Source organism: Rhipicephalus microplus, chromosome 3, assembly GCF_043290135.1.
Source record: "Rhipicephalus microplus isolate Deutch F79 chromosome 3, USDA_Rmic, whole genome shotgun sequence".
NCBI classification, from domain to species: Eukaryota; Metazoa; Arthropoda; class Arachnida; order Ixodida; family Ixodidae; genus Rhipicephalus; species Rhipicephalus microplus.
The window spans coordinates 142732685-142745478 of record NC_134702.1 but is presented as its reverse complement, the minus strand read 5'-3'; the positions used below and the strand labels follow the sequence as shown (position 1 = coordinate 142745478).

Sequence of the window (12794 nt, the reverse complement as noted above, 5' to 3'; positions counted from 1 at the left end):
TTGGAAGATGCTGATAGCGATATTGTTGCACTTACGGAAACCTGGCTGCATCCGAATGTAATGGACAGTGAAAGTTTTGCCAACCCAAATAAGTATAGCCTTTATAGACATGACCGCAAAGCTAAAAAAGGCGGTGGTGTTCTTATAGCTATCAAAAAAGGATTAGTGCCGTTTCTGGTGAATACCGACTCCTGCCTTGAAATAGTGTGGGCCGCCTGTACTACATCAACGGCAAAGGTACTGGTTGGCGTCTGCTACCGTCCGCCGGATTCCAATAGTTCCTTCATTGACGAACTTCGAAGTTCCATTACTTCGGCTATCGGTAAATACCCAGCCGACATTACTTACCTGGTTGGTGACTTTAACTTTCCGCAAATAGATTGGTCTCAATTGTCATCCTCTTGCCAAAATGCAACAGAGCCCACCTTAGACTTCAACTTTTTCCAAGCAATTAATCAGCCAACCCGCGGTACTAATATTCTTTATCTCGTTTTCTGCAATGCTCCTGAGTCAATTAGTGATGTTTTATACCTTGACGGTTTTAGTGATCACAGGCTTATCCAATCACAACTTACCATTCCTTTTGCATTTCAAGGTAGCACGATCACTCAAATCCGCGATTACAGTCGAGGTAATTATAAGGATATGAATATTGCACTTAACAAATTTTTCGTTCCGACATTTTTACCTTCGTTTTTTGATAGGACCGTTGAGCAGAACTGGGTGCTTTTTAAGAACGTGCTAACAAATTTAGTGCACCGATACGTTCCCGTGGTGTCCATTTCCAACGATAAAACTAATCCCTGGTTTAACAAACATCTTAATCGTCATCGTAATAAAAAGAAGCGTCTTTACAGAAAAGCTAAGCTTGCACCTACATCATCGGCTTGGAAAAAATATCGCGAATGCTTAAAAAGCTACTGTTGCGCCGTTCGAACTTCAAAAAAGAAATATTTTTCCCAGGATCTTCCCTCTCTCTTGAAATCTAATCCTAAAAAGTTTTGGCGTGTTGTGTCTCCTAATAGCATTAGTAATCACATTTCACTGTATGACGATAAACAGCAGCCACTTGATGATAGCGAATGCCCGCATGTCTTTAACAGATATTTTGCTTCTGTATTTACGAGGGAAGATCATTCCAACATACCCATTGTTCCTGACCATGATTATCAGTACATGAGTGCGATTGATGTCTCCGCTGAAGGTGTAGCTAATCTCATAGGAAATCTCAAGATCTCAACCAGTGCTGGAGTTGACAACATTAACTCTAAAATATTAAAAAACACAGTCCTAATATCAAGTAAAATTCTTTGCTATATTTTTCAGCAATCATTATCATCAGGCTTATTACCCACGGACTGGAAGATCGCCAAGGTCATCCCAATTTTCAAAAGCGGTAATAAAAATTCCCCGCATAACTACCGACCCATATCACTAACATGCATTTGCTGTAAGTTACTTGAACACATTATCGCCTCCCATATTTACGCTCATCTTGAACATAATTCCTTCTTTTTTCCTCAGCAACACGGTTTCAGAAAAGGACTGTCATGTGACACGCAGCTGCTAGAATTCACAACTGACTTGCACTCTAACATGGACGCTAATCTTCAAACGGATTGTATTTTTTTGGATTTTGCCAAAGCATTTGACTGTTTGGCACACTCGCGTTTATTCTCGAAATTATCAGCTCTCTGTCTGGATTCTTTAACATTATCATGGCTTCGTAACTTTCTTTCTTTCCGTCAGCAGTTTACTTCAGCTAACAGTTTTACCTCATCTCTCTGTGACGTAACATCAGGTGTGCCCCAGGGCAGTGTCCTTGGTCCTTTACTGTTCCTAATATACATTAACGATTTACCCACATGCATATCTTCTAACCTGCGTCTTTTCGCTGACGACTGCATCATTTACCGCTCAATTAAATCCACCGAAGATCACCTCGTACTTCAAAATGATCTCATAATAATTGCAAAGTGGTGTGACAAATGGCAGATGAGTCTTAACTCTACTAAATGCAAGGTTATCACTTTCAGCCGCAAGCGCATCAATTCCGATTTTTCATACCTCATAGATAGCACATTAGTATCCCAGGCATCATCGTATATATATTAAGGCGTCCATCTCAAGCACAATCTTTCATGGGACATGCATATTAACACCATTACTGCCAAGGCATCCAGGTCACTTGGATACCTGCGCCGGAACTTGTGGAACTCACCAAGCAGTCTAAGACAACTCACCTATGAAACCATCGTTCGTCCGCAATTAGAATATGCTTCACCAGTGTGGTCTCCTCATCAAATCTACCTGACTAACAAGCTTGAGCCTGTACAAAACAGAGCCGCTCGTTTCATTACTTCCAACTACAGCCCACATTCCAGCATAACGCAGATCAAACATGACATACCGCTTGTGCCATTAATTGTACGTCGTTCCATTTCTCTTTTATCTTTATTCCATAAATATTGCTATAGCATCAGGCCATCTCCCTTACCACTGGAAGCGCCTTCACGCATATCACGCCGCTTGCATAATCAATATAGGATTAAACGCATCACTGGACGAACTAACACTTTTAATTCATCAGCACTTCCCCGAGCCATTGTTCTATGGAATGATTTTCCCGGCAATATTGCATCTATCAGTAACCATCAAGCATTTCTTGACCAATTGCGTAAGCATTTCTTGAAATAGTATCATGTCGTCACCATTACTTTTTATTTCGCGAATTCTTCCGCCATTCTTTCCTTTGCGAGTGTGTGTGATTGGCGAAAAATTGTTTCATGGAATAAGAAATGCTGTTCCTCTGTTTGAAAATGCTTTGCACTTTACATATGTATGCACTGTACCTTTTTTTTTTCAATTTTGTTTCCCTGTATTTATTAATGCATTTTTCTCTGATATTTTTTGTTTCGTACTTGCTCCCCTTACTCAATGCCCCATCGGGCCCTGTAAGGTATCATGAATAAATGAATATATATATATATATATATATATATATATATATATATATATATATATATATATATATATATATATATATATATATATATATATATATATATATATATATATATATATATATATTGATACGAAAATGCGGCTAAACACGGCTGCAAGAAAGAGGAGGACGAAGTGGGTTTTTCCGTTGGATGCTGGTCTGGCGCCATCTTACTCGTCGAGCTCTGTGCGCTGTAAATAGATTATTAAAGAAGTTACTCGTAACATTATTGGTGGAGGTGGACGACCCCTGTACCTCGATGTAGACGCGCAGCGGTCGCACCATCGGTGAGCTTTCGACTGCTTCGACTGCTGGTACTTCCTCTACGCCGCCCTCGTCAGTCCAAGCCACCACCTACGTCACACTCCCGCACCTCCGGGATCCCGGCACTTTCTCCGGTGATGGTACGATCGACCTCGACACTTGGCTGAAGCGGTACGAGCGCGTCAGTGCAACTCACCGCTGGGATCCCACGCTCATGCTCGCCAACGTGCTTTTCTACCTGGACGGCACTCCCCGAACATGGTTTGAAAGCCACGAAGCCGACATAACGAGCTGGGATCTCTTCAAAGAAAAGATACGTGACCTGTTTGGCGATTCATCTGGTCGTCAGCTCGCTGCGAAGAAGACTCTTGCCACACGGGCCCAGTCTTCTACCGAATCGTACGTCTCCTACATTCTTGACGTTTTGGCCCTTTGTTCCAAGGCCGACCAGTCCATGTCCGAAGACGAAAAGGTTAACCACGTCTTGAAAGGCATAGCCGATGATGCTTTCAACCTGCTGGTTTTTAACAACATCTCGAGCATCGACAACATCCTTAAAGAATGCCGACGTCTCGAACAAGCTAAAGCCCGCCGTGTAGCCCAAAACATCGTGCGCCTTCCGAACACAGCGGCCACCTCTTCGTGTGACGACGTCTTCCACCAGGCCCCTCCATGTGACAACCTCACACGCATCATTCGTCGAGAGGTCGAGGCAGCACAACCGGTAGCCACGCCACTACCGACGCCTACGCCTTCCCCGACCACGATTTCTTTGATACAAGCCGTCGTTCGTCAAGAGCTATCGAATGTCGGCCTACATCCTGTACCTGCCGTATACTCTGCTGCACCTTCTTTTCGTCCCCCTTCTGCTCCTCGCATACAACGCAATCCGTCCCAATGGCGTACCCTTGATGATAGGCCCATATGTTTCAACTGTCGACGCGTTGGTCATATCGCACGTCACTGCCGCAGCCGCTGGGCTCCACCGTCCCATTATGCACCTCAGTATCCCACCACTTCTGCTCGCCAATCGTCCCCATCACTTTCTTCATCAACGCCGACCACATTTTCCGCTCCTACAGCACCTCTCAGCAGACCTCGCTACGACCGGTCACCGTCCCCTGCTCGTCGTCAGTCCCGGTCGCCCCCACAACGCCGTGCTGCCTCCCCGACCTATTCGCAGCATCTCCGACCGGAAAACTAGGCCGTGCAGCTTCTGGAGGTGGAGCTGCGTTGACGACCTTCGTAAGAAATCCTCGATTAACGTTAACAACGAACCGGAACCTTTTGGACGTTACTGTCGACAATGTTCGTGTCAGTGCGTTGATAGATACTGGCGCGCATGTGTCCATTATGAGTGCTAACCTTCGCCGCCGACTTAGAAAAGTTGTCACGCCCGCCCTCAACCGAGCTGTACGAGTCGCCGATGGAGGAACTGCCGCAATTCTTGGCATGTGCTCTGCGCGAGTGTCTATTGGGGAGAGAAGCACTGTCGTTCTTTTCGCCGTTATCGAACATTGCCCTCATGAACTCATTCTCGGTATGTATTTTCTAGCCACGCACTCTGCCCTCATAGACTGTTCAGCTGGCTCTCTCCATCTCGATTTACCCCTCTTTTCCGACCCGCCTAGCCCACCGCAAACCAGCCTCTGCTGCATTGATTTCACGCGTCTCCCTCCTAACTCCGTCACACATGTCGACTTATCCTCCACGCCGCCAGTACCTGATGGTGATTACATGGTGGCCCCGATTCCTGCAGTGATGCTTACGCATGGGGTTGCTGTGCCGCATATGATTCTGACGATTAAGAGAAACCGCACCTTCCTTCCACTGGTCAACTTTTCAGTCACCACCCAAGTTCTGCCACAGGGTATCTCCCTGGCCAAAATTACTGCTCTCCAAGATGACCATGTCGAGCCCTTCAGAGTTGACGATTGCTGCAGCTCAGTCAGTGGTTCCACTCCATCACGTTCTTGGGGTGCCGACATTGAGCGAATGGTGTCATCGGACCTCACGTCTGAGCAAGCTTCAGCGCTTTGCCACGTTCTTGAGGGCTATCGTAGCATTTTCGACTTTGCCAGCAACACTTTAGGCCAAACGACCATTGTCACCCATCGCATAAATACTGGCCATGCAACCCCCATTCACCGACGCCCCTACCGTGTGTCGGCGTCGGAGCGTGCAATATTACAACATGAAGTTGGCAAAATGCTTGCGAAAAACATTATCGAGCCTTCATGCAGCCCCTGGGCGTCTCCAGTCGTCCTTGTTAAAAAGAAAGATGGAACATGGCGCTTTTGTGTCGATTACCGTCACCTTAACAAAATTACCAAAAAAGACGTTTACCCTTTACCTCGCATCGACGACGCCCTCGACTGCCTGTACGGTGCCACCTATTTTTCAACTATTGACCTTCGGTTAGGGTACTGGCAGATAGCCGTCGACGAGATGGATCGCGAGAAGACCGCATTCATCACTCCTGATGGTCTTTATCAGTTTAAGGTGATGCCCTTTGGACTCTGCAATGCACCAGCCACATTTGAAAGAATGATGGACTCATTGCTTCAAGGGTTGAAATGGTCCACCTGCTTGTGTTACCTTGACGATGTTATTGTCTTTTCGCCCACATTCAACTCGCATCTCGATCGTTTGTCAACTATTTTGGACGTTTTTCGCCGAGCCGGACTCCAGCTTAACGCCTCCAAGTGCCACTTCGCTCGTCGCCAAATTTCCGTGCTTGGTCACCTTGTCGATGCCCAAGGCGTGCGTCCAGACCCAGAGAAAATTCGTGCAGTCACGAACTTTCCCGTTCCGAGGACCACAAAGGATGTCCGCAGTTTTGTGGGGTTGTGCTCGTATTTCAGACGCTTTGTTAAGGACTTTGCGACCATTGCACACCCACTCACAGACCTCTTGAAGAAAGACGCGTCGTTTACCTGGGGCCATGATCAAGCGTCATCGTTTTCGCAACTTGCGACACTGCTTACAACGCCACCAATCTTGGCTCACTTTGATCCATTAGCCCCAACCGAGGTTCACACGGACGCCAGTGGACACGGCATAGGAGCTGTGCTATTGCAGCAACAACGCGGACGCGACCGTGTTATAGCCTACGCAAGTCTACTACTATCTCCAGCCGAGCGCAACTATTCCATCACGGAGCGCGAGTGCCTCGCCCTTGTATGGGCAGTCGCCAAGTTTCGCCCATACCTGTACGGGCGCTCATTCCGTGTTGTCACGGATAATCACGCGCTCTGCTGGCTAGCCTCCCTGAAAGACCCCACGGGACGTCTTGCTCGTTGGGCTCTACGCCTTCAAGAGTACACGTTCTCTGTAATGTACAAAACAGGGCGATTACATCAGGATGCGGATTGTTTATCCCGCTACCCTGTTGACGAAGCAACCGATACCGACGCTATCACGGACGTTTTTTCCGTGTCGCAGCTGTTAAACATTGGCGAAGAGCAACGTCGGGATGCTTCTTTACGAGCCATCATTGACAAACTGGAGTCAACGCCACGCGACCCGTCCGTACGAATGTTTTTGGTGAAAGACGGGATCCTATATCGCCGAAACCTTGATTCCGTCGGATCAGACTTACTTCCTGTCATCCCAGCGCACCTGCGTTCATCTGTCCTGCATCAACTCCATGACGCTCCCATAACGGGCCATTTGGGCGTTTCTCGCACGTACGATCGAGTACGACGTCGGGTTTTTTGGCCTGGACTTGCCCGCTCTGTTCGACGCTATGTCGCCGCTTGTGAGCCTTGTCAGCGTCGCAAAACGCCGTCTGCCCTCCCAGCCGGCTACCTTCAGCCGATCGACGTTCCCAACGAGCCTTTCTTCCGAGTTGGTCTCGACCTGTTGGGCCCTTTTCCACTCTCCACAGCCGGAAATAAATGGATTGCTGTTGCCACGGACTACGCTACGCGGTACGCAATCACACGAGCACTCCCGACCAGCTGCGCTACCGACGTTGCGGACTTTTTGCTGTACGACATAATATTAGTGCATGGTGCTCCCCGTCAACTTCTCACCGACCGTGGTCGCACGTTCTTATCAGCTGTCGTTCATGAAATCCTGAGGTCTTGTCATACCAAGCACAAATTTACTACGTCGTACCATCCCCAGTCAAATGGCCTCACGGAGCGCCTTAACAGGACCCTAACCGATATGCTTGCCAAATACGTTGCGCCAGACCACCACGATTGGGACATTCATTTGCCGTATGTGACGTTCGCCTACAACTCATCTCGTCACAACACTGCCGGATATTCGCCCTTCTACCTACTATATGGCCGGGACCCAACTCTACCTTTAGACACGTTACTACCTGCGGCCACTGAATATGCTGGTGAAGCCATTGCCCGCGCCGACCACGCGCGCCAAGTCGCCCGTAACCGTCTACAGGCTTCACAGGCGCGCCAACAACAGCTCTACAATTCTCACCATAGGGACGTGCACTTTTCTCCGGGTTCTCTCGTGCTCCTCTGGCCACCTACTTGGCGTGTGGGACTGTCGGAAAAACTGTTGTCGCCCTACACTGGACCATTCCGTATCGTTCGCAAAGTGACAGACGTCACGTACGAGATTGTTCCAACTGATCCCACAAAGTCATCGTCAGCTCCGAGCGACACCGTTCACGTGGCTCGGCTAAAGCCCTATTACCCCCCTTCGACATCATCTGCGTAAATTTAGCACCGGGACGGTGCTTCTACCGCCGGGGGTTATGATACGAAAATGCGGCTAAACACGGCTGCAAGAAAGAGGAGGACGAAGTGGGTTTTTCCGTTGGATGCTGGTCTGGCGCCATCTTACTCGTCGAGCTCTGTGCGCTGTAAATAGATTATTAAAGAAGTTACTCGTAACAATATATATATATATATATATATATGGGATATTGCACAACGGGAGCATTGTAAACAAGGATAAATATATTTATCCTTGTTGACAACGCCCCCGTTGTGCCATATCCCATACCTTCAAGAAGACTAACTGGCCCATTGAATTATTACTCCCACTATATATATATATATATATATATATATATATATATATATATATATATATATATATATATATATATATATATATATATATATATATGTATATATGTATATATGTATATATATATATATATATATATATATATATATATATATATGTATATATGTATATATGTATATATATATATATATATATATATATATATATATATATATATGTATATATGTATATATATATATATATATATATATATATATATATGTATATATATATATGTATATATATGTATATATGTATATATGTATATATATATATGTATATATATATATGTATATATATGTATATATGTATATATGTATATATATATATATATATATATATATATATATGTATATATGTATATATATATATATATATATATATATATATATATATATATATATATATATATATATATATATATATATATATATATATATATATATATATATATTATATATGCGCGCACCACCTTCCTACACTTCTGACACCTAGGGCGAATGGCATAGATGAGTTGGAAAGCAGCGTGATATTCTGTCAATGGGAAAGCAGAACTGGTTATAATGAATTTAGGCAGAATAACAGACGGGCTATAGATACAACTACGTCTGTTGATGTGCTTAAAATAGCCCCTTTCGCGTAGACTTCGTGACTCAAAAGTAAACGCATTCCCCTTCTGGTATGGCTTGCATAACCGATGCACAGTAAGCGCGAAAGCACGCGGTTAAAACAAGATAATCTTTTCAAAAAGCATTTTGATCCTCCGAAAAACTCGCACAATATTTGTATAAGTGAGTTGTCACCGATATATATGTTGTTACAAAGTTACTTGAGCTGCCCCACCGCGGTGGTCTAGTGGCTAAGGTACTCGGCTGCTGAGCCGCAGGTCGCGGGATCAAATCCCGGCTACAGCGGCTGTATTTTAGATGGTGGCAAAAATGCTGTAGGCCGGTGTGCTCAGATTTGTGTGCACGTTAAAGAACCCCAGGTGGTCGATATTTCCGGAGCCCTCCACTACGGTGTCTCTCATAATCATATGGTGGTTTTCTGACACCAAACCCCAAAAATCAATCAAACCTACTTGCACAAGGATTTCTCGGAAAACAATCAAGCGCATGTGGACTCATATAAGAATCAGTGCTCTGGATATCGTAAGGAGTGCCGACAAAACGAGCGAGGAGCAGCGGTTGATCCAGAGGGGGGCGGTAAAAACGATCGCTCCTCCATCCCTAAAGTCTGTGTCAGCACCCCTTCACCTTTAACTTCAGTAATCGTAGTCCACCTCCCATCACTAATTAGAACAAATGGGTGAAACCTCTGTGAGCACACGTTAATAGTATTTATGCTGTGGGGGGTAGGTGGCTAGCAAAAATGGAAAAGTCATGACCACGGCCACCTCACCGGTATTACTTTTGGCGACCCTTCTTCCCTGGAAAAAAAAAAAAAATAGTGGCTGGATTTGCCCCTGGCGAGGAGTACCTAAACTATGCTGTCATCGCGATTTTCATAGTTTTCCCTTATTTGTAGCTCGCCGCTATAGCCACTTATGTAGCAAGGCTAAAAGCACTGCTTTCAAACCGCACAACATGGGGGAATGAGCGGCTAGATGAATACGTGCAAGTTATGATTGTGCTTTTTTTTTTCTGTGGCGGGTCGGCAAGCTTGTGAAACGTGTAGTTTCTCGATTCAGAAAAGATACTATGCAGTCAAAAAGGGGAAAAAGACAGACGACAGTGTATGCAGTTTTCACACGCCTGCATATTTACTTATAGGTTCAAGAATGCTTCAACGTGCTGAAAACGAACAACTACATTCTTTAACAGGGTACGACGCGCGCGCTCCTAATGCAAACGCTCTTGACATCTTCAATACGAAGTGACTAAGGCGCTGTCACCCGCCGGGAAGCGTGTTTCCGCATCATATCCCAAGAGATGTATAAAAAAAATTTGGCGCCACTATTGGCTGAAAACAATCACCTGATCGAAACGCACTTCTGGTTGTTTTTGTTTCTTTTTATGCAAGATGGCGGCGTACATAGACGTTAGCACCGTGCGTTAGCATAATGCTAGTTTTGCAATATGCTAGTGAAGCTTCTTGAAGCCGTACGCCATGGAAATTGCACCGAAACGTGTGGGCTTTTCGCTGACGTTGTCGCTGAAACGAGTTGTGTTCTTACGCAGCTGGTGTCCTCCGATTTTTTATTCATTACGCGTTCATGTGGGCTGCCGGCCGGCTAAGAAGACGCGCCACTTGCACTACTCCGGATGTCAGCTGTTTTAAGGTAATTGGGTTGTATCACACGTGGAATTTACGCTGTGGTCTTCTGTGCTCCGCGCGTAAACTAAGACGAGACAAACTTGTTTCAACGTTAGTTGTTTTGTGACGGTGTGCTGTTTCTCGCTACGCCGCGTGTTCGCTCAAGGGTCCTTCGCCACCTTATCTCTCTTTATATCACGCGACTCACTGCCAGCTTGCGCGCTGTTAACGCGCACAGTGCTCATGTAACTCATGTAGTAGAGTAGAGCGGTTGGAGTCTAGGCGTTCCCCAGATGCAACTCCGCATTTAAGAAGGACACTGAAATGCGCATAGCGTGGGCCTTGCCACGTTAAACAGTAGGTAGCGCAGTTGTCCCTCCCAGACTGATGGGTAATCTAACGTTCAAAATTGTTTGAGCTGTTACGAAAAAAAAAAAGAATTATGAAGCAGGGAAACGGTACATGTCACATAATGCATATCTCTTTCATGTTGAATAAAACATGCAGTGCAAGTAGTAGTGTCCACTGTTGTCCATGCAACCTGAATATTAAAAAAAATGTATTGTGAAACGAAAAAACATGGCTACTGAATTCAAAAAGATAGTTGTACAATACAGACACACGTGGTATTTGCAAACACAGTTATTGGAAATATTGTACGCATTTTTTTTACTGTCTCTATATTACACAAAAATGCTGTTGATACAAATATCCACAAATGAACTGCAGAAAATTTGCTTTCCAAGAAAAAGAACTAGCAAGAAATTGGTGAAATAATACACGGTATGAAAATAGACAGGAGACAAACGTGCTCACTCGTTCAAAAATAAACTGCATTAAATTTCATGTACTTCTGAAAATGAAATAATTGGTGAGTCACTGCACATGCATGTCTTTTTTTGTTGTGTCCTTTCGTACCATTTGTCACTTCACTGTGTTTTCAAACCAATTAGTCCACAAACCCACTAACTGCAAATAGGTTTCCTAGACTGTGACATGTTTTGAAAGAAGTGATCATGTGAAATAACAGTACTTCAGATTGCATGTTATCTAAGGGAGACATAATGTCATGATGACATTAAATGACACTTCTGTTCTCAATTTAACATACCATGGGGCAGCCAAACTTGGATGATCATTTACTGGAAGCAGGATCGAAACGTCACGATATGTGAAGCGGTGTTAAATGTTGGAGCAAATCGTGTGTTCTAATACCTTGCACAGATTGCATGAAATTGCACCGGAACGCCATTCACAGAAAGATATGTCCTCCTACTCTTTGTTCAAGCCTCACCGTGGTGGTTCTAGTGACTAAGACATTCAGCTGCTGACCCGCAGGTTGTGGGATCGAATCCCGGCTGTGGTGGCTGCATTGTCGATGGAGGCGAAAATGCTGTAGACACATGTGCCTAGATTTGGGTGCACGTTCAAGAACTCCAGGTGGTCAAAATTATTGAAGCCCTGCACTACGGCGTCGATCATTACCATATGGACGTTTTGGGATGTTAAAACCCACATATCAATCAATCAATACTTTTTGCTGAAAATGTATCTTTTCTCACCCAGTTCACGCGAATACACAGTCAACCCAATGTAGCTTTTTTTTACAGATCGTCCAAAGCTCAGTTAGTTTAATCCTTCTCCTAGTGATTTTTTGAATGATAATATGTTATTTATCAAGCATGAACTCCCCTGAGAAATTGTTCATGAATATTATTGTTGCCTTAGAGGTAGCACCAGACTTATGATACCACTTGGTAAGCACAGACGTGAGCCTGAACATCTAATTCACTTGTTTTTGTTTTTTAGTTATCTCGTACACACTGCCGGTCTTAAGCAAGAGTGAATTTAAAACGAAAAAAAAGTAATGAAACAACATGAAAATACATTTGAGAAATTACTGTATACGGAACCTTAGTGCTGCATGTGACAGCATTCGGCACTTCACGTGGCAAAGTAATTGTTGAATTACATAGCTGGTTAATGAAAAGCAAGTAAAAAGTACTAACACACAGCTGGTTGATCATAAACAAAGTAAAAAATATGAGCAGAGAAATCACAGCAAGCAGTGTGAGATTCCATGTCAAAAATTGACTTACACAGCATAATAATGTCCTCGCATATTAGAAGTAAGCATTAAAAATTAAGGCTAGTTAAAGCAAACAGAAGAGAATCACTGTATATTGAAGATGCATGAAAAGTGTACGGAAGGCCCAAAACCCAC

General features: G+C 44.5%; 1 protein-coding gene across 1 annotated transcript in view; it reads left to right on the top strand.

Annotated features, from left to right (window-relative positions):
* The first annotated feature begins 10388 nt into the window (after nt 1-10388).
* The window catches only part of LOC119170711 (uncharacterized), a 38941-nt gene continuing 36535 nt past the window's right edge, over nt 10389-12794 (top strand). Inside the window, exon 1 of the mRNA XM_037421950.2 lies at nt 10389-10595. Coding sequence (XP_037277847.2) covers nt 10530-10595 — 66 coding nt within the window. The 5' untranslated portion in view covers nt 10389-10529. The remainder of the gene's footprint in view (nt 10596-12794) is intronic.